Source organism: Coptis chinensis, chromosome 5 (genome assembly GCF_015680905.1).
Source record: "Coptis chinensis isolate HL-2020 chromosome 5, ASM1568090v1, whole genome shotgun sequence".
NCBI classification, from domain to species: domain Eukaryota; kingdom Viridiplantae; phylum Streptophyta; class Magnoliopsida; order Ranunculales; family Ranunculaceae; genus Coptis; species Coptis chinensis.
The window spans coordinates 10,697,346-10,720,166 of record NC_141460.1 but is presented as its reverse complement, the minus strand read 5'-3'; the positions used below and the strand labels follow the sequence as shown (position 1 = coordinate 10,720,166).

Below are 22,821 nucleotides of genomic sequence, written 5' to 3'. Positions count from 1 at the left end.
GGTCTCCTAAACAGATAAGGAAGAGTGACCAACTCGCACTAGGACACCTAAACTTGCTGCTGAAGCAAAAGCAAAAACAGGTTTAGGCAATTGATCAATCCACTACCCACTAGACACAATAGTAAGCCCAAGCCCAAGCCCGAACCCGACCCGACACGACGCGACAAGGCTCAGTGCGGTGCAGGCGGGCGCGCGTGCGTGCGTGTGTGACTTTGGGTGAGTCCTCCCTCCTAACACAAAAGCATTTGTATCCTAAGGGCACGCCCTTATGATAGAGGAATGTCTCTTATACTTCACTTGCTAGTAGTGGATAACCAATGTGGGACTATCTATTATGCACTAAAGTGGAGAGAACACCCTTTGTTCATCTCCTCCACTTTGCACACACACACTAGTATTTAGAAATACACAAGAGACTCCAACATAATGCAACTCAAAGAAAGAAGGATCCTTGATAAAATTGTACCAATCTTTACAAACTAACATGCACCGAGAAAGGTTTTTGATGGTTAGTCTGGACAAGATATAATGCATGATTTCTCCAGGAAGGTGAAGGCAAACACAATGCCTATTGTTCATAATTTTCATGTGCATGCTCATACTAATATTGGTTCTCATCTTCATGCTGTTGAAAGAAAGAAAGAGAAGGCAAAGATGACCAGAGATGAGTTGGTAACTTATTTACACGTACAAAATATAAATAGGGGCATCTATTATATATAATTCGAATTCGGTTGGGTTTCGAATTCAAATTAGCAATCCTTAAGTAAAGCCCAGACAGAAATGGAAACATCTTATATTACTACCAAATTGCCTATAAAAATTGCGATCAACTCAATAATCCACCCTCCTAATGTTCAATTTATTTTTTTGTTTTTGCCTTTCTTTGAGGTTGATACTTATCAAGTAACTGTGTTGGCTTTTGTTTCAAGCGATGTGCCATGGCAGATGCGAAAGAGGTGGGAGTTATGCAAGAGAAAACTAGATTTCTTTTTGATATCATACACTTGGAGGGAAGTAAACTTTGCAGCTGACATAGCTGCAAAGTATGGTACTAGCCTTACTATGGGCACGCTAGAAGTGCATGAGGGAGACCAACTTGGTTGTATAAGTGGGAAAACCCAGACTCTATTTACTTTAGGTTTTGTTAGTTACAGTTCTTGTATGCTACTAGTATGCGTTAGAATATGGCTAGAACAAGGAGGGTGGGGGAGGTCTGTTCCGACCCTCCTTTTATAATCATGTAACTTACTATTAACTATTAATAGGAAAGTACATATTCTAATATAATACGAAAAAGTTACTCACTATCGCTATGGGTACAACCCATTTTGTGTTTGGCGGACCCCAAAAAAAATATTTTACAAATTTGCCATTGACAAAAAAAAATCTTAATTTGTGTTGGGCACCCCCCAACTAAATACAAGTAACCTGGAGGCAACCTGTTTAGCCTTTTTCTTCTTCTTCTCCGTCATTCCTAATCCCTAATCCCTAAACTATACCCTAAGTGGAGGAACTTCAAAACAATAAAATGAAAGATCCGAGCTTTTTAGAACACGAAGATGAACCATTTAATGAACACATGAGAGAAAATGAAGAAGAGAGAGGAATGGAAGATGACAAAATGAGGGAAAATATTCAAAGTGAAGAAGTTGCAATGGGAAGTGAAGTCGAAGTTGATACGGAGATGGGAAGAAATACTCGAGGACATAAGGTAAACCTAACTTGATTTTTTGATTTCGCGTGTTTTATCCGAGTCCCCAACAACCCCACCACATTGAAATTGGGCATCTCAAACGACCCGGTTACATCGATAGCTTGAGTCCCAAACGACCTAGCTACATCGATTAACTTCAATATAAATGATATGACCACATCGAATTGGGTGAGTCCTAAACGACCTAGTCACATCGAATGAGAAAAAAATTATTAAAATGAAATGAAATTTCACCAAATCGATGACGTACGTAATTAAAATTCTAATAAAATTATCAAAAACAATTTGTATAACATCACTTAACAATTGTTCTTCATGCAGGATCCTTTGCGGGATTTCGAGAACCATGGAAACTTGAATGACGTGGATGATGTTCAACCGCTTTCAATGGATATAACATAAATATTTACTATAGATGAGGTACATATTAGGCATTGATTTTATTTGTTTTTATTTTCTAAATGAAATTATATTAGTGTATTGATTGTTGTTTTCTTTCATATCTTTAGGTATTTCATACACGTAATGACCTAATTGGTTGGGCAACTGCTCGAGGAAAACAATGTAATGTGGTTGTGGTAATTGGGAAGTTGTAGTATGCTAATGAGAACCGAGTACCAAGGCTGGATTTAACTTGTGAGAGTTCAGGTATATATCGTTCACACAAAAAGGTAGGTCAAGATAAGGCTAATAAGAGAAATACGAGAACAGTAAAATGTGGATGTCCATTTAAGTTAAGATGTTGTTTCCAACGCGGCACTGTGGATAGTTGGAAAATTGTTGTTGTTAATGGCATTCACAACCATCCACTGGCGAAGACCCTTGAAGAACATACATTTGCTACTCGGCTGACCGTTCCACAATTCGCGTACATGTCAGAGATGACTCAAAATTCAGTTAAGCTTAAAGAAGTTTTGAAGTCCATTAGAAATAGGTATCCTGAAAACCTATCCAGCATATATCAAGTCTATAATGCGAGGTACAAGGTGAGGACATTAGATATAAACGGTCACATGCAAATGCAGAGATTGCGTGAAATGTTAGCAAAAAACCATTATTCCGAGGAGGTGAGAGAGGATACAAATACAGATGAGATAATGGGCTTGCTATTGGCCCATCCAGAGGGCGTTAAGTTGGCTCAAACTTTTCCAAAAGTTATCATCATAGACGCCACCTACAAAACCAATAGGTATCGGTGATCCCTTTTGTACAGTTTGTGGGGGTGACTTCAACCTGGAAGTCTTTCACAGTCTGTCAAGTGTTGCTTCGATCTAAAACAATGATAGACTATAAGTGGGCATTGTGGCAGTTTAACGGCTTGCTAGGTGATGAAATGCCATCTGTGGTCGTGTCTAATAGGGAGTTGGCCTTGATACGTGCCGCTAATATTGTGTTCCCTGACACACACAAGCATCTCTGTAGATGGCATATCACTACGTGTGTTATTCAAAAATGCCTTGATTTTTTTCCAACCACAGAACTTGTAGAGAAAGGCTAGTTCTCGTGGAACACTGTAGTAAAATCAAGGACTGAGGATATCTTCAGCCGTAGATTTGCTGCTTTGGAAAAACATTATAGGGTTGAGTACTCCAATTTTGTCAATTATCTGCGAGAGACTTGGTGACCTTACAAGGATCGATTCGTATGTTGTTGGACAAACCAACACATTCACTTTGGGAGTACAACAACTAATAGAGTCGAAGGGTCTCATGCTCAGGTGAAAAATGTTCTAGGAAATACAAACAGACATGATTTTCTAAGTATGTATTACTTGATTCACCTAATTTTAGAGATTCAGATTGTCCGAGATTAGAGGTACTTTTGAGAGGAGTCTGATTCTAACTCAGCACCGCCACAAAATTCCGTTATTTCGTGAACTCAGAAACCTGGTCTCTATAAAATGTTTGGACTTGCTTTTTGAAAAACTAAATACCCGTGTAATGGATGCTACTAAAGACTCTGAGTTCAGTTGTGGGTATTATTTGTGCACCAGCAATGGATTGCCATGTGCTCACGAAATTATAGAACTTCAAAAGCAAGAGCGGTCTATATCTTTGAGTGTTATCGATCCCTTTTGGAAAACTTTGTCTGCTTTTCCAAATGTGTCTGTGGGTGTTGGTCTCGATTGTAGACCTTCGGTGGATATGTTCCATAAAAGGTATGAAATGGCTTTTGAAGAAGAGCAGAGGGTAATGGTTAGGAAACTTATGGAGATTGTCGTGCCAGAAAGTACATGGCTAGAACCGCCTCAGGAGAAGGCGAAAACCAAAGGTCGACCTAAGGGTAGCTGTAAGAGAAAGTTTCAAACTGAGGATGAGAACTCTTCAAAGCGAGATCCATCTGGTTTTAAACATTCCCAACATGAGCATGAAGAGTGGGTCTTGTCACAACAATCGGAATGTACGCCAAATTCCAAGTCTTCTCATAAAACACCCACACCATCGAAATACGCTACTCCAAACCCACCTGCAGATAAGTCTTCTCCGAAACCACCTTTGCCATAAAACAAAATCACACCACGGAAGAACTCTTCTAAAAAATCACCCTTACCACCTTAAAACAACCACACCACATAATAACTCTTCTAAAAAATCACTTTTACCACCTAAAATAACCACACCATGGAATAACTCTTCTCAAAAATCACCTCAAAAGTTAGACATTGGCATCCTGAGGGGGCCGAAACATTACGGTTTGGATATTCTAGAAGAACTGCACAAATATATTGTTAAAGTGGATGACCTTGTGGGTGATGGCAATTGCGGGTATAGAGCAATGTGCATTACACTAAGAAGAAGTCAGGAAGAGTGGTCGTGGATGAGAAATGAGTTGTTACAAGAACTTAATGACAACCTCCCCCTATATTGTACATTGTACACTCACAGTGATGTTAGGTTTGTGAAACCTACAATTTCCCATGAATGTGGTTGGGCACCCCCCTGGTAAGTGGATGAGCATGCCCTTTACTGGATATCTATTTGCTTCGAGATTTAATGTCATCCACGTACATTTAGGAAGTATGTACTGCTATCTTATCTTGCTACTAAGAACCCAAGCAAATCCTGAGAGAGTAAAGAAAGTGTTGGGTACCGCTTTCGTACATAGATGTCATTTTGTCAATGTTGAACTTGCTAATGGTTATCCGATTCCAAAACCGATGCGAAGATGGTGTAGAGCTCGACACTTAATTGCAGATAGTTGGGATACTACATTACAAGCAAGACAAGCACAATTTACGGCATTAAACATTCCCAGTTTAGTATTGGAAGATGAGCACACTAATAATGGGTCCGAAATACCAATAGTACATGTTATCGAATAAGTCTACTTAATTAATGTTCATGTGGTTGGAATTGTAATTTGGTTTTTGATACAATTTTCTTAAATTTGATGGTATTCTTTGGTGGAATTTGATGTATGGATGTATGTTTGCTTGATTTGCTTGATTTGGGTGGTTTGGATGTATATTATTTTATATGATTTTGTTTGGATATGAAAGTCCCTAAAAACCAAATGAATTTTGCCAAGGTTATGTCCCAAATGACGTGGCCACTGCACATCGCCAAACCTACTCCCAAACGATCTAATGGGATTGTTCAAGAGCCAAAATTCAAGCAGAATCATTTTTTTGGTCTCGAACGATCCCACCACATCGTCAAAGCTACTCCCAAACGATCTGATGGGATCGTTAGAGAGCCAAAATTCAAGCAGAATTTTTTTTTTTTTGTCTCGAACGATCCCACCACATCGAGGCACTTTAGTTCCAAACGATGTGACCACATCGATGGGCTTTAGTTCGACTCAGTGTATATCTCAGTACGGATAGGGTTTTGACATATGTATTCAACACAGTTTACGTTAATTGAACATTACAAATTGTGAAATTGATTAAACTTTATAAATTCAATTAACAATACTTAATTGAACAATAATCGATTAAAACTGATAAATTATCAACCAAATTATATCAACTCAGTGTATATCTCAGTACGGATAGAGTTTAGGGTTTAGGGTTTAGAAATTTCAGACTAAATTATGTACCTTAGTCGATTTGGCAAAATTTTATTCTATTTTAATTAGTTGTTCTAAATAATGTACTATCTTAATTTCAAATATATTTCATTCATAATTTCATCATTAAAAACTACTTGCATCAGATTTAGGGTGGGTTTATGGTTTAAGGTTTACGAAGAAGTATTTTCGTACGAAAAATTCGTATCCAAATCGAAATTTTGAAAATATTTCATAGAATAACTATATTCAAATAAAAAATATTTCAATCATAATAATTTTGAATTTTCTAAAATTATTTAAAAATTTGCACAAATATCAATTCATTTGTTAGGGTTTAGGGTTTAGAAATTTCGGACTAAATTACGTACCCAAGTCGATTTGTCAAAATTTAATTCCATTTTAATTAATTGTTCTAAATAACTATATTAAAATAAAAAATATTTCAATCATAATAAAAAATATTTCTAAAATTATTTGAAAATTTGCACAAATATCAATTCATTTATTTAAAAATATCAAAATTTCAAACTAAAGCCCATCAAAGTCTACATCAAAATCCCATCAATGTGGTCACATCGTTTCGAACTAAGGCCTATCGATGTGGTCACATCGTTTGCAACTAAAGCCCATCGATATGGTTAGATCGTTTGGAGCTAAAGTTTATCGATGTGGTCGCATCGTTTGTAACTAAAGAGCATCGATGCGGGGAGATCGTTTGGAACTAAAACTCATCAATGCGGTGAGATCGTTCAAGACCAAAAAAATGATTCTGCTGGAATTTTGGCTCTCGAATGATCCCATCAGATCGTTGGGGAGTTTAATCCGCGATGTGGCCACGTCGTTTGGGACAAAAAATTTGGCAAAATTCATTTTGTTTTAGAAACTTTTATATCCAGACAATATCATATACACCCTGTCAAATCCAAAACAACCAATTCAATAAAGATTAAGACAAATACGAAGACGTTTGTTTCAAACTTAAAATACATCAAGATCTACAATTACATATATCAATTCTCATAATACATTAAACACTGAATACATGCCAACACAACCAATTTCCTATCTAAGATGTATCAATCAACGCGATATCATCCACCAAAGAACTTGCACTGGGTCAAATTATATGCATTCATGAACTCGTCCCATGCTTCCTCTAGAATCGCAGTCCCACCCAATTGCAATCCTCTCTGGAGCAAGCGAGTAGTTTCATCGATGATGGGGTGCTGCCAAAATTAAAATGCAAAACTATATTAGTATATACATTTCCAAAAGACCAAAAGGAAAAAAAAAACTAAAGTTCGAATATTAACTCACCAGATTATAATATGGACGACTCTGTAGGGATAAGTGAATATGAAGATCACGGTTAATCATTCGAATATGAGTTTGCTTTTCGTACCAATACATGTATCTATTCTCACACTCCCATGGATAAGTAGTAGTAGGTCCTCGATTTTGGGGTTGTATCACGTGATTTTGCCATCTACCCAAGTAGGCATGCGCAATACTATATTTCACGCCGTAGCCGCGTCCAGAAAGGGTTCTCGTCGAGGTCTTTGGTCTTGGGGGATTTAAGGGTACAAGCTGAACATGTCCCAACTGACGCATAACCTTAGAAACATTGTAATGCTCCACAACATCAAGAAAACATATAAATCCCTCGAAAAAAGCTATTTTATCCACCGGGCGTATGGCTCGGACATTATCATAGGGATACCATTCAACCTGTCAAATAACATATGATTGAGAAAATCAATCACTAACCACGTACTCCAATAATCAATTAATAAATATAATTATTTACAAACCCAAATACTTACATCAGAATAAGTCAAATCATCAAGTATCGCTCGAGTATACTTCAATGCTTCTGTTGTGTTAGCATAGCTCAACTGAGTAATTGAGTGCCTATGAGTACACAACATGCTCAAGTTATAATTCAAATTTAGGAATGGCCTGAACCTCGGGAAGTACTCATAGATCTATGCCTAGATTAATATAGACACCTAGTTAACATTCTAATAGACAAATAAAATTAACAATGAAAACAAAAATAAAAATACTCATACCTGTAGGAGAGTTAAATAGTCTAAAACACCCTTCACCTTGGAACTTGTCGCAGTCCCAAGACCCTTGTACAAGTATGCCAGTAAGGCTGCACCCCACGCGTAGTCTCTGATTTCGTTAAATTTCAAAGGCAGACTCAGATAACAAACAGGAACTGCAGTTCCAGACTTGTCGGTAAATGCGGTACATCTAAAGAAAAATAAGAGATAAGCTCTCACTGCAAACTGCAACTCTTTCTAGGTTGACAACTTCTTTACAACAACCCAATTTCCATCACGTAAATCTTCATCCGTCACCTTCCCAGCAAACTGCTTCAACAAGAAATCCATCCTAACTCTGGAAATGAACTTATTGGCTTTCATCTCTGCATTTATCTTGTCTATGGCTATGCCAAGACTTTTGTGGAGGAGTTCCTTTGTCTATTCCAAACTCAAATCAGTGTCCCCAATCACTATTTTGCCTCTGATCGGAACTCCAAGGAGTTGGGAAACATCGTCCAATGTGATTGTCATCTTGCCCCACGACATATGAAAGGTGTTGGTCTTTAGATGTCACCTGTCTACAAACGCAGAGACCAACACAGGATCCTGATGCCTGTATACACCGAATACTATAGCACATAAGCCAGTCCTTTGAAGCTCCTCGGGAAAATTTGAGCAGTCTAAACACTCTCTGACGATATCCCATTGTACCAACTTGGATAAGTGCCCATTGCACTTCAATGCTCCTCGATCCGCCTAGAACAACAAAAACTCAGTATTAATGTATGCACAAGGTTTCATAATAAAAAACTTAAATACTAATAGATACTATATGATATTACCTGCCCCTCCCAAACATCGCGAGTCACGTGCAACGCATAATCATACAAAAGATTTGTCCCATAAGGGCCACCTCCATAATTTTTCTCTGGAACTCCAAGTCATTTTTAAACTTTCTCACAATAGCCTGTGGAGGTACAGGGGCTACCTCGACATCGTCCTCCTCCTCCTCCTCACCCTCCTCTTCTCCATCATCAACCATTTCTTCGTCATCTTCTTCACCATCTTCATCATCATCTACAACTACACTCTTCCCACGATCCATATTTACATCTTCTAAATCTACATCTTCATCTAAATCTACATTAAAATCACTATCTATATCACTATTGCTTACATCACTTGAAACACTTCCCTTTCTTTTCTTTTTCTTTTCTAACTCTACACCACTTACAACTATATTGCTGGGATCATCCGCTTTTCGATCCCCTCTATGGACTGATGTCGAGGTGTTATTTCCCCTTTCTCTCTTTTTCTCAGGCGCCTCATCGTGACCTGAACTACTACTCCCCCCCCACCTAACAACTTCTTAGCACCCATGTAGAAATTTTTCGCTAAATTCTTTGTTCGAGGCATTGCTACAAAATAAATAGGGAAAAAAAGTATTATATAACAAAAGTTCAATCAATAAAAGGAGAACTAGAATAGCTTCATTTTCTAACAACAATCCACCCATGATTTAGTACCAAGTAAGGCATATAAGAACTCTCGTATCAATAGAATGAGAAAACACAAAGTAACTCATTATTGACACTTAACAAGTACGCACTCCTACTACAAACTGAATCATTTTCCCTGTATCGACACAAATAATCCTATGTAAGTGTCGCCAATGTTACACACGGGTAGATCCAGTTAAACAAAAGAAATAGATACTCTCAAGTCTCAACCAATGAAAAAAAAAGAGATAAGAGGTATTGAGCTTAGCAACAATATAACAAAGCTTACATGATATATATCTCACCGTATATATCCACGGCCACCGTATATAACAAAGAATATGTAGATATATATATTGTAAGCTGACATCACCGTATATATGTAGATATACATCTCACCGTATATATCCAAATAACCTTAGAAAACTAGTCAATGCAACAATATAAAAGAGAAACAAGATTTCAAATATGATGTTCTATGATTCCCATTCTTCAACGATTTATCATTTTGGTATGACTTCAAAACTTCAAAAAATTCCTCCCCAAGTTTCAACACCAAGAACTCACTTTTCTTTTTTCTACTCTCTACACAAAAAATTTACACTAAATTCTCTATTCTTCATAATGAATCTCATAAGATGGTTCCTCAAACTAAATCCTCTCACGTGTTTGAATAGAGCATTTATCACCCCTATCAAGTTCCACAGTTAAATAAAAGCATGCTAAACAATACTATAAGTACAAATTCACTTAACCATCTATAGTTCATAAGCTCTAGACCTCTACCAACAAAACTGCACTTGAAGGATTGAAAAACCTACTACTATTCATGGCCAATGTATTCAAGTTTTTCGGGTTTTTTCTGCTTGCTCTCTTCTTAAGTTCTATTATGTTCATCCCCTCAATCCAAGCTCGATCTTTTAGTGTTTTAAGGGGTACTAGTTGCGTTGGAGAAATCTATGAATTTTCGGACAATCTTTGTTTAGGTGCAATGAAGCAATCAGGACCAAGCCCCGGAGGGAAGGGTCATCGGTCAATTGATGTTCAAAGCCTTGGAGGAAAGAAGGACTCGGGCCAAAGTCCTGGACAGGGGCGACACTCGTTCATTATGGGTGATCACCATTTTTTTAATAGCGCACGCAATAGTGTGTGTGGTGCACGCAAATAGCATGCATTTATATATGCATATCGTGAAATTTCTCTTCAAATTGTATCCTCCCCCTATGCTTGACACCGTATATATCCAAGAATCTAAACTCTGACATCATGGAGCTAAAGCGAGCATATAGCAAAGCATCTAAGCCGAGCATCATTAACTTACTAGAAGAAATTCACTCAAGCATAAACAAGTATATAACAAAGCATTTCATACACCATAGAGCTATTTAATAGCTTGAAATAAATAGAGATAAATAGCTGCTATTATTAGCGTAAAAACAATACAATCGCTCTTACTAAGTTGTGAAATATGCATGCAAGATGATACACACAAACAATCTTCACAAGTTCCTCATCAACCAAAACAAGTTAAGATAAGCTATGACTGCCTAACATGGAATAGAATTGTAATCAAAGCAATAAAAAACAAATTAGAAATTAGAAGATAGTATCGGCAAATTAGAAAGTAATAAAAAACAAATTAGAAATTAGAAGATAGAAATTAGAAATTAGAAATTAGAAATTAGAAATTGCTTACATGAGATTGACAGTGACAGTTGAAATGAGGATGAGAGATCGAGAGGGAGAACGCAAGACAGTATCGGGAGCCAAGGCGAAGAAATTCACACAATTATGTACCGTCGTCAAAAACACCCTTGTTTGCACGTGCTTGGTGCAAACTGAAGAAATGGTGGCTAAAGGAGAGTAGGAGATGAATCTTTATCTTTAATTTGGTGGGAGACTGAATCAATTTTTGGTTTTTGGTTTTTGGTTTTGGTAGGCTTTTGGTGAATTCATAGAGACGACGAAGGGTGGTAACTGGTTATTTTGGGTTTGTTTTTGTTCGAGTTTGGTGACAGGGTCTGCCCAACACTCACTGTTGCGCCCAACACAATTACAGACCCCAAATTGGGTCGGGGTCTGCCCAACATAAAATGGGGTCTGTCAATAATAGGACCCTACAAAAAACGACTAAGGTCTGTTCCGACCCTCCTTTTATAATCATGTAACTTACTATTAACTACTAACGGAAAGTACATATTCTAATATAATACGAAAAACGACTAAAAAGGTATCCAACTTTGCAAGTTTTGACAAATATGGGGACTAAATTTTTTTTTCGGTCAAATTGGGGACCAAACTTTTTAATTTTTGCAATGTGGGGACATGTGTAACATGACATCTAAATTTCTCACACGGCGTTTCACAATTCGAATTAATTTCTATGGTCATGAGGTTGTAGCATGGATATATTTTGATAAGAAAGTGTATAACAATGTATGTAACTTGTGAGAAATTTAGACTACATATGTAACTAGTCTCCACATTGCAAAAATTAAAAAGTTTGATTTTCAATTTGAGAAAAAAAAAAAATTAGTCCCCATATTATCAAAACTTGTAAAGTTTAATACACATCTTAATCATTTTTGGAATATAATATAGACCTAAAGCTCGCCTAGCAAAAAAAACAAAAGTCACTATATTTTGCCTCTTGTTGGATAGGATTGTCTTGTCCCTCTTGTTGCTTTTCACTGATTTGCCCACCGGCCTTATCCTCAACCTTAAGCTACATGACACCATTGCAATCAACCCCAAATGTCCCCTCAATATGTTGAGTGCCACTGGTTCAAAATAGTATGAGGACTATCGATTTGGCAGCCAAACATGGTGCTGAGTTTGAAGAAGATGAAACTCGAATGGATTAGCTATGAGCAACTATCCTACTCCCGTACAGTTTTATCTTTGTTTTCAAAATACAATTTCCACTTACCAAGCAAAAAATAAATTAAAATGTGGAGATATTAATTTTAAACTTTTGAGGTAATGGAGCTATGATCGATCAACAATCGATCTCCAACAAAATCAATCTGGGGTGATTGGAGAAGTAGACCTACTATGGTGGAGAATGTATTTTTTTTATCAAGCTTCAGTTCTATTACGTTTTGATGCACTACACTAAAATATGTGACAATATGTACATACGGTGGATTAGCCAATGTGCATAAAGTTGCTGTATAAAGAGTTTAGATCGATATGAAATTTCACTTAATCGGGAAAAATAATAACATCCCAAATTACACCTTTGTAATTTTGATTATTCAAGTAACAAGAGCACCAAATATCAAACAGTAGAAACTAGAAAATATGGCTTCGGGAGGTTCTGAATGCTGGGCTTTTGGAGCCTAAGGCGCTGACCCAACAAATGGTTAGGTTCGACCATTGAGTGGCTTATCTCAGCCTGAAGGCCATTTTGACACTCCCCGCTCGACCACCGCTTTAGCTCTTTACTGTCTTTACATAACACCTTCAAGATAAGCGTTGTTTCTCTAGCACTTTCCATTGTCCGTGTTCAAAATATTTGCAGTATTGGAGTCATCCTACTTTTTGTTGTTATTATGTGGCATGCTTAATGCTTCACCAAGTCTTAATCCAGAATTTGGACTGGTGGACACGTACCTAAAGAACCCTTACCGTGTCCATGCAACACTTATCACCAACTTGCTCTGTTATTAACATTTAAGCCTTCACCACCTTCACATTTCTTCTGTCCATGTTCTCTAATTCTTTTCCTTTCTTCTGACTTTGTGTTGCAGTTAAGCCATGGATATAGTTCACACGTTAGTGAACATAGTAGCTCCACCAGCAAGTTTCTTCACATTGTTAATGATCTTACCAGCATATCTTTTTTTCAAGGTTTTATGTGCAGCCCTTAGATCTATTTTCAGTGAAGATGTTGCTGGAAAGGTTATCCTCATCACTGGGGCTTCCTCAGGTATTGGCGAGGTACAAATTTTAAGGCGATTCTAGTTTTTCTACAGTTCGATAACTCAATAAGTCGTCCTACATGATTGTTGTTATCCATTTTGATAAACTTGACTGTTGTTATCCTAACTTCCAACTGGTTTCCTTCTTTGTCGAAATTCAACCCACTCAAATGTCTTAAGTTCTAACACATAAGTTTAGTACATTAGAAATGTACCAAACATAGGTACGCTACACACAGGTACGTTAGAAATGTAGTCCTCGACTTCATCATATGACCTATCCCTCTTTAAAGTTAAAACTAAAAGCATTTCTGGGATATGAAGTATAATCCAACATCGGTAATTTGAAGCACTGCATACTAGCACTTTGGCCGCGTCAAATATTGTCATTTGGTTTTGAGTTGGGTATGTATTGTCAATTGGTTTTCAGTTGGGTATGTATGGTGCTGCGTATTTAGTATGGTATTAAAGCAGAGGATATGCCTGTCTTATGTTGAGATAGGTGTTAAATTACCAATTTCCCAAATTCTATTAATATGAGAGGGTTCGGGAGAGAAATAGCGCGGGACGCACCTAGAAATTGGGGTGGAATAATCTCAACAATAGGCACCACGCATGCCTAATACTACACGAGTTTGATCACCCATTGCTTTTTGATTGAGCTTGGCATCAATAGGATAGTAGTTGATTACATAAGAAAATGTTTGCCATTTTTCATGATTGATGCTGGACAGTGGATTACATAAGAAATTGTTTGCCTTCTTTTACGGACAGCAACTCGCTTATCAGTATGCCAAGCAAGGAGCTCATTTAGTACTTGTTGCAAGGAGGGAGAGAAGTCTTCAAGAAGTTGCAGAGCAGGCTCGTGCATGTGGATCTCCCGATGTTCTAGTGGTCTCTGGAGATGTTTCTAAGAAAGATGATTGCAAGCGTTTTGTTGAAGCAGCAGTGGATCACTTTGGCAAGTGTAAGCGTGAATAAAAATTTTGCTCCTTAATTTCAACTACGCGATTAGACTTACAAATGGGCAGTTGATTATGGTCGACTATGGTTGGTTTTTATACAACAGCGTTTGCTAATTTTTCATTCTAACAATGTTTTTTCTCCACAGTGGATCATCTTGTGAATAATGCGGGAATCACAAATATTTGCATGTTTGAAGAAGCCACAGATGTCAACAATTTTCGGCCAATAATGGTAACAAGTTTCTTCGCCAGATTTTATTATAATTATAATTATTAATTAGTAGTTTATTATTATTATTATTATTATTATTATTACCACCACTACTACTACTATGATTTTTTCAATGTTTGTCACTGGCATCCTCCAATAGTTATGTGACTACTAATAGTTATGTGACTACTACTGTATGATAGTGAGCATTCAAAAATTTAGACCTGCCAGTATTCATTAACACCCACGAATCTTACTTCGAATGATCAGTCCATGTAAGTTTGTACGAGTTGCTTTTTATCATTTCTTGTGAGGGTGTATGTGTCTGTGTGGTCAGCTAACCATCTGCTTTCTCTAAGAAGAATGATAGCAGAGCAAGATCACCGAAAGATCATCCTTCTTTCGACAGTGATCATGACAATGAGTATCCGCTAAATCCTTCATAGCTTTTGGAGAGAGTAGTTTCCAGCCCAACCTTTGAGTATGAAAGATGGTTATTATATTTCCTTTTTTCCTTCTAATAACAGATTTTAACATTTTTTTAAGTCCTAAAATGAGCTTAGCCTCATCCATGAGAGTTGCATTATATTGGAGGCGTGAACACAACTCAGAAACTTTGAAATTTGTACTCTTGGCTCGTTGATAACAATCATTTTGTGTTTTGATGAAGGCTTGAAATCAACTTTGCCTTCATCAATATCATCATAGAGCTAACTACAGATAGGGACTTGTTTTATTTTACCTTTACTGTTGATGAGGATAGGAAGATGGCTCTAGAAGGGGGCCAATCTTTATTCTTTGGGAGAATTTTCATTATCAGACCTTGGAATGTTGAGGCTGAAAGGATGAGAAACAAAATCTCTCTTGTTCGGTATGGATTAAGATGTCGAATGTTCGAAAGAGTTGTGGACTAAAAAATGGACCGCTCTTTTCTTGCAAGTTTGGTAGCTTAAACCCATGTGTATGGATGAAGCCACCGCTAAAAAGCAGAGACTATCGTTTGCGAGGGTATGTGTTGAGATTCCATTACTCTTTCACTACCCAAAATTTGTTAGTATTGAAGTTGGTGAGAGGGAAATGAGCATTGGTGTCGAAGTATCCATGGAAACCTTCCTCCGCTCCACTGTATGAAGTTTGGGCACAAGACAAACAAATGCAATAGCATCAGTAGTTAATACTTGGATTCCGAAGAAATGTAAATGGTCGAGTAGTAATGCCGGTGCTCAAAGAAACAACAACAAGGATTGGTCGACTTCCTACTCAAGTGGTGGTCCGACCACCATTACAGAGAATGTTCTTGTGGTGCGAACTCTCCTCTTGCGCAGAAGTCGGTACCAATAGTTTGTGTGGGTCCTTCCAATCGTTAGAACGAAGAATCGGCCGAGTAGTGGTGCTCAGGGGAATGGAACAGTGGTTGAAGAGCTCAATACTAGTGGACATGATACTGGAGCTGATCCTTCCATTGGACTTCAATTAGCACTTTATGTGCCTGCTGAGATAACAACTCCTATAGTAAATAGGATTGGTGAAACTATGGATACTCCTCAATCGCAAAGAGGAGCTTCAAATAACCAGAGAGATAAGAGTAATACGGTTACACCAACACAAAGTCATCAGCCTAGAGTTATTCCGATTAACCAACTGCCAAGTAGTAGAGAACGAAACATGTATGAAGGGCTAGTTGGTGGATATGAGGATGAAGATGATGATCTCTCAGAGAATGAGACCGAGGTTTTTACAGATGCTGCTACAGTAGCCCCAACAATTGGCTTGCATAAGAGCTCAGCGCCTTCTAAGGATCAAAATCAATGGACTACTGTGAAGCCAAAAAGGAGCAAAAAGATCCAAGAGCGTTCTTCAGGAGAAATAGAGCCTACGCTTGCTATGATGAAGAAGGTAAAGTCGCTAATGAAAAACAAGAAGATGAGAAATCTTGAAGACTACACCAAAGAGTTTTGGGATGATACTTTGGGACTTACTTATGTGTGTTGTGCTTGCGAAGGTTTCTTTTGAAACTATGAGAAAGTTACTGGACTCATCTTAGAAAGGATCATTCTAAGATTGTTAAAGAAATCATGACTAGAAAGTAGGATTATCATCTCTACTTTCTTAAGTTCGATTGTAGGATGACTAATATGTTATCTTATGTATGTTAGGTTTTGAAGCCTGTCGATATAGTGTCTTTGTGCTCCTCCTTTCAATGATCTAACTCTAAGGGAGGCTTAGCTTGTAAGGTTTAACCTTTTGCAATAATATCAGGTGGGGGTATACCTTAACCCCAGCTTACTTTTTCAAAAAAAAAAAAAAAAAAAAAAAAAAAAAAAACTTTGCCTTCATGTATGAGATGATCTGCATTGAATATGCTCTTGAGAAACTTGAATATTGTTCTACTCGGTTAGCGTGACAACAGATGATGCCTACCAATATAATGACTTGATGATGTGTCATATGTTATTTTTCGGTCTATTACTAGTTACTGAAATAGTTAGATAACTTATTGTATATGCTACCATTCACTGGAACCGTGGTTTAAGGCAAGGATTCAAAGGGCAGGGTAGTGGAATTTTCCAAAATGAGAATACCATAGAAAGATTGGTTATGGTTTATTTCCAATCCGAATTGATGAGATATTTGTTTGTCGAGTGTTTATGCACCCTCAAAGTCGGTTATTTTCCTTGCGCAGGAAACAAATTTTTGGGGAGCGATTTATCCAACTTACTTTGCAATTCCTCATCTTAAAAATACCAGAGGCAAGATCATCGTGACTGCTTCAGCTGGTGGATGGTTTCCATACCCACGAATGGCCGTATATAATGTGAAGTCAATTGGACTCGAGTATTGTCTTCATCTATATAATGACTGTATACTTGAATGCTGAAAATTTTATTACTCTTTTGGTGGTTGTAGGCAAGCAAAGCAGCACTAATAAACTTCTATGAATGTTTGAGAGTTGAACTTGGCCATGATGTTGGAATAACAATAGTGACTCCGGGATTTGTTGAGTCAGAAATGACCAAAGGAAAGCACCTCTCCAAGGAAGGGACAATGGTGATCGATCAAGAAATGAGAGACGTAAGGTTTCAGATTTCAACATTAGTCTTGGTCGTAGTTAATTACAACTTCAGTATTGTCTTTTGGAACAGGTCATGCATGCGTTTAGATTACACGATTGATGTTCAAATCCCTATAACTTATTTGGTTATTGTCCTGATCTTGCTGTTGGTTGTCGAAATCGTTGTTGTTTTCCATACATTTGAATATTGTTACCGTTTGTTGAGCAGGTTCAAATTGGTCTAATACCAGTTGCGAAAGCAGAAGGTTGTGCCAAAGCAATGCTGAATGGTGCCCGCCGTGGGGATAGATATGTTACAGAACCACCTTGGTTCAAGGCGTTGTATTTCTGGAGAGCCTTTTGTCCCGAAATTCTCGAATGGGTCAACCGCTTTTTGCTCATCACAGGGACTTCAGAAAGGGAATCTCTAAGCAAGAAGATAGTAAATGCTACTGGAGCCAAGTACTTTCTGTACCCAGCTTCGATCCAAACATCTGATGTCAAGACTGATTGATTTCATCGGGTTGAAAAGTGTTGGCAGGTTGTAATCTGAAAATGTTTGTAAGATATGTAGACGTACGTGATCTAATTAAAAAGGTACTGTATGTGTTGATATCATAAGTGAAGTAAATAAGGAGGTCAATGACATTTAAGAATATGTATATCAATTCTAGTGACTTCAATGGGGACTTCAAGTGAGGGAACAGGAGTAACTTAGGTTATTCTAACCCTGCGATCTGGTGTACCTGTTTTTCTAAATTAGACTTTATTAGTTTTAGGTTATTAGATCCTATCCTCTTCTCCTTCCGTTTTTTTCCTTTTTGGGTAGCTTCAGACCACCTGAGTAGAGATTCGATCTTTATCCTGATAACTATTTCGTCATGGCTTCAACCTCCTCATCCCACCCCTCTCTCTCCCCACCTCCTCTTTTTCTTTGGAGCTCTCTGTTTCATAACCGTAGCTCAGTCTCTTCAACAACCACTGAGTTAAATAGTTGCGCACCCATCTTTGAAGATGGGGCTGCCATAGAAGTTCCAAGATATCATCGATGAAGGTATAAGTGAATGGAAGGACACGGTGGTAGGGTATTTCTTGGATAAGAGGTTGGGTTTCCTTTTGTGAAGAGTACATTGGAAAGAACTTGGAAACTCAAAGGTACTATGGAGATAACTACGGATGGGGAACTTTTTTTTATCAGTTTGCTATGATTGAGGACAAACAAATGGTGTTGGAAGGTGGCCCTCTCTTCATTGCAGGCAAGATATTTGTAATTCGGCCTTGGTCACTTGAGGTTGAAGGACAAAAAAGTAATATTAACACTGTTCCTATCTGGGCAAAAATCTTCAAAGTTCCAAAAGAATTATGGACAAAGAATGGCCTCTCATATTTGGCCAGCTTGATTAGTGAGCCACTCTGTATGGATGGAGCTACATCGGAGAAAAAAAGGCTGGATTTTGCAAAGGTATGCGTTACTATTCCCCTGGACTTCGACTTCCCCGCATCAGTAAAGCTTAAGCTTGGGGGTAAACATGTTTTTCTGGATGTGGAGTATCCTTGGAAGCCTCCATCTTGTACCATCTGCTGTCGGTTTAGGCATGCTACAAACAAATGTCCAGCTTCACCACCTCGTCCGGGTTCCTAGGGGAAGAAATGCTAAAGCACAAGAAAGGACATTATCCCCTACTACCGCGACTCCAATGGGCTTGGCTTTGTCTCGCCTCGAACTTGAAATTTCTCCACCGCGACTCTGATTTGAATTGTCCGGTCAAAGACCCAAAGACAACAAATGTCAATGTAGCTTATGCAAATGTCAATGAAGCTTCCGCGAATCGGACCCGCTTCTCGGTTGGCATCCTCGTGAGTTCATCGAGACATGGACATGGTGACACAAATGGTCAAGCAGAGCGGCACCAACAAAGAGTTACTCCTCTTAACCAACTCCCAAATAGTAGAGAAATAAACATGTATGAAGGGTTAGTTGGTGGAAATGAGGATGTAGATGACGATCTCTCAGAGAGTGAATCTGAATTGTTTGGGGATACGTATATAGAGGCTCCAACGATTGCATTGCCTAAGAGCACATCAAAGTATGCAACGCTTTCTGAGAATCAATGGACTACTGTGAAGCCAAAAAGAAGCAAAAGGATCCAAGAGCGTTCTTCAGGAGAAATAGAGCCTACACTTGCAATGATGAAGAAGGTTAAGTCGTTAACTAAGAACAAAAAGATAAGATATCTTGAGGACTACACAAAAGAGTTTTGGGATGACACTTTGGGACTCACTTATGTGTGTTGTGCTTGCGAAAGTTTCTTTTGTAACTATGAGAAAGCGCAGACTCATCTTAAGAAAGATCATCCTAAGATTGTAAAGAAAATCATGACTAGAAAGTAGGATTCTTAGCTCTACTTTCTTAGGGTTCGATTGTAGCATGTCTAGTGATCTCAGGTGTGTTAGGCTTATAGTCTGTCGATTTGCGTCTATGTGTACCTCATTTTAATGATCAAACTCTTAAGGAGATTTGTAAGGTTTACCCTTTTGCAATATAAACCGGTGGGGGTCTGCTTTAACCCCATAACTTTTTCAAAAAAAAAAAAAAAAAAAAAAAAAAAAAAAAAAAGAATATGTATATTGCCACAGATTCGTTGATCAACCTTAGCAGATAAGCAGATGACATGAGAGGATACAAGTTTTACCATTATTTTGGGTCAGTTTTGTTTTAACAAACATCTTGAAACCCCCCCATCCCAAGTGCCCCCCAGTTTGATTAGATCGGCTCAAGTATCGGCCTGGTTTTCAATGGCAGTGTTATACTGTATCTGTACTATAGAAGTACCGGTCTTGTTTTCCAAGCATTTTATATCTAGGAGTGTACTGTATCATTAAGAAAACAATTGCAAGCACAACTTATGCATTGTGGACGGCGGATTTGCTCAATACGGGCTTGCAAAAGAAAGGAGCTCTTCCTCGCATTCAAATATGGCCATATCTTCTTCATCCAAAGTCACCAATGCTTCAATTCCATCACCATTTTTCGTATCAGTTAAGATAACAACATTTTGGTGAGCCACATTAAGGGAACTCACCCATATTGGTTTTCCCCATCCAAAATCAGCATCATAAAAAGGAAACCTACACCAACTAGTAATTGTGTGCAATCCCAACTCACCTTCCGCAGATTGTATATATGATTGTATAAGAGAATGATGAAATGTTGCCACTCCATCATTTTTTTCTAAATTTTTCACATAGTTAGCGTCGAATTTCCTTACGGCTTTCCTCAGTAATTCCACCAAGCTGTGCAACTCTGCACCTCTCTCAGACGATAGCATTGCACCTATAATGAGATTCCCAAATGAATTTTCAGGCAATGCTGGAACCATCCTTCTTCGCAAATTTACTGCAATGTTAAGTACATGCGATTTTCTGTATCGCAATTTCGAAGAAGCGTTCATGAGGCACTTCCACATGAGTGCCGTTACAACCTGCACACGCGTAGGATGTAACGTAACAGCAGACTTCGCTTTGAGAAGAGTTATATCCGACGAATCAAACACAAACCTCTTGCTAACAAGCCTTGGTTGTACTGGTAGGCCTACGTCACTCGGTGCAAACTGGGATACTTGTCTAGGAGGGAAGAGTGCCGCAGAAACAAACCGTGGGGTAACAGCTTTGTTAGTGCCACTAGTTTTGGTAGCCCAAGTATTCACAAATGAGCACAAAGTAGCTGCATCCGCAACTTTGTGTGATATACGTGCACCAATAGCCATTCCGCCACATTCAAATGTGCTCACTTGAATTTGTAATTGTGTTTCTGTGCTCATTCTGCAATGAAGATACGTTGGAAGCAACTGATCCACTTCATCAGCTACAGGATTACTGAGAAACTCATCCAGTCTGCTTTTAATCTCAGTTTCCCAGTACTCGACACCACTGTCGTCACAATCAATTGTATCATTATCCACGACCTTTCCCCCTAATGGATAGAAAAGGGTTAGCGTCTCCGAAAAAGAATCCTTTAGTCTGTCAGATACTTTAGTGTCACCGTCTCTGCCGACCGAGTAGAAGAGAATAATAGGGACACTAAACGGAGGACTGTACTGATCTATATTGGAGAGTTTGTAGGTTCTCAAGTGAGTAGCCGTTGGTGAGGATGGCTTGATTGTCTCTCTTGAGATAACTAAAAGATCTAGAGTCATTTTGGCTGTGTTTGGTTCAAGGAAAGTGAAGGAAAAAGTAGAAACCCTTGGCTGTTTGGTTAACTTCAGAAAACAAATTCTTCGTCTTCAACTTCTTTCTTTTTTTCACCCCTTCTCCCCCATGCGTCGTGAATAATAAAATTTCTTGCCTCTCCTTAGCTATTCGATCTGAGAGAGAGAGAGATTTTCACGATTGAAGCCGCAGAGAGACGAAGTAAGAGAGGAAGAAAGCGAGAGATTGGGGGTTTCAATGGATACTAGTTGCGGCTGTTTTTGGGGGCTTGATCGATGTATTGGGCTGATCAAGAGATCTGGGTGGGCTTGCTTCAGTCCAGAAACATTTTTCCACCAATGAACCAAACACACCAAAAGTGAATTCTTGACAAATAAATTCTAGCTGTTCACTTTTTACAAATTTGATTTCTTGGTGAAACAACATTCGGTGAACCAAACACAGCCTTTACGTCACAAATGTCACCCTTGAATTACAAAGTTCTGATCGGTTTCATTTATGGACGGCCCACGGAATAATTTGAATTTGCAAATTCACGTGCGCATCAACTATCTATATACTAAAGCAGAAACTTTTTATGGATGATTTTCTCTCTCCTATGTGGCACTCTAATATGAGAATTAGTTTTTTCTCTCACTTATGTGGCACTATAATATAAAAGATAGTATTTTTTAATAGCATACAATCCCACGTACATTGAAATTCTTTGGAGAGTCTGAGTGTATTTCTAATTCTTTTATTTGGAGAGTCTGAGTGTATTTCAAATTTTTATATATTTGATCAAATAAAAAAAATTGCTAAAAAATAGGTGATTTGTAAAAGGTAATTTCTTATTACGAATCAAACATTTTTAGTGTTCCAATTCTTATATATTTGATCAAATAAAAAAAATTGCTAAAAAATAGGTGATTTGTATAAACTAATTCCCTATTACAAATCATACAATTTTAGTACCTATGATAAAACACCGACTTATTTCGAATATATCCTTAACACGGCCTCAAAACATAATTAAAAACAATTATACAAAAAATAACATCACAAAATATATAATAGAAAATGAAAAAAAAAATAATAACGGCAAAACAATAATGACAAATATTTTAAAAAATATATAATACTGAATGAAACTAATGTCAAAAAACAATTAATGGAGAATCGAAAACTGGATGCAAATGCA

At 37.9% G+C, this 22,821-nt stretch overlaps 3 protein-coding genes across 6 annotated transcripts; 1 reads left to right on the top strand and 2 right to left on the bottom strand.

The window, feature by feature from the left end:
- Positions 1 to 6,652: 6,652 nt before the first annotated feature.
- Positions 6,653 to 11,334, bottom strand: LOC147496642 (uncharacterized). 3 transcript variants are annotated; one of them, XR_015194841.1, is made up of 6 exons: positions 10,978 to 11,334; positions 8,625 to 9,200; positions 7,804 to 8,538; positions 7,555 to 7,642; positions 7,049 to 7,459; positions 6,653 to 6,957 (listed from the first exon to the last, which is right to left on the bottom strand). XR_015194841.1 is itself a non-coding variant. In XM_086559589.1 (6 exons), the coding sequence occupies exons 4-6, from the start codon at positions 7,657 to 7,659 to the stop codon at positions 6,823 to 6,825; spliced, it is 651 nt and encodes a 216-aa protein (XP_086415715.1). In that variant the 5' UTR covers positions 7,660 to 7,722; positions 7,804 to 8,538; positions 8,625 to 9,200; positions 10,978 to 11,333; the 3' UTR covers positions 6,653 to 6,822. The 3 variants fall into 3 exon arrangements, 2 of the variants coding, with proteins under 2 accessions (XP_086415715.1, XP_086415716.1); XM_086559589.1 differs by having other exon boundaries at positions 7,555 to 7,722; positions 10,978 to 11,333; XM_086559590.1 differs by lacking the exons at positions 7,804 to 8,538; positions 8,625 to 9,200 and having other exon boundaries at positions 10,978 to 11,332.
- A 1,547-nt stretch (positions 11,335 to 12,881) lies between these two features.
- LOC147496641 (11-beta-hydroxysteroid dehydrogenase A-like) lies at positions 12,882 to 18,121 on the top strand. Of its 2 annotated transcripts, XM_086559587.1 has the most exons (6): positions 12,888 to 13,223; positions 13,979 to 14,171; positions 14,316 to 14,401; positions 17,064 to 17,195; positions 17,288 to 17,452; positions 17,662 to 18,121. In XM_086559587.1, the coding sequence occupies exons 1-6, from the start codon at positions 13,041 to 13,043 to the stop codon at positions 17,944 to 17,946; spliced, it is 1,044 nt and encodes a 347-aa protein (XP_086415713.1). In that variant the 5' UTR covers positions 12,888 to 13,040; the 3' UTR covers positions 17,947 to 18,121. The 2 variants fall into 2 exon arrangements, with proteins under 2 accessions (XP_086415714.1, XP_086415713.1); XM_086559588.1 differs by lacking the exon at positions 17,064 to 17,195 and having other exon boundaries at positions 12,882 to 13,223.
- Positions 18,122 to 20,040: 1,919 nt separating this feature from the next.
- LOC147496640 (limonoid 1-O-acetyltransferse-like) lies at positions 20,041 to 21,952 on the bottom strand. The gene has a single exon (XM_086559586.1). The coding sequence runs from the start codon at positions 21,626 to 21,628 to the stop codon at positions 20,363 to 20,365; it is 1,266 nt and encodes a 421-aa protein (XP_086415712.1). The 5' UTR covers positions 21,629 to 21,952; the 3' UTR covers positions 20,041 to 20,362.
- Between the last annotated feature and the right edge of the window lie 869 nt (positions 21,953 to 22,821).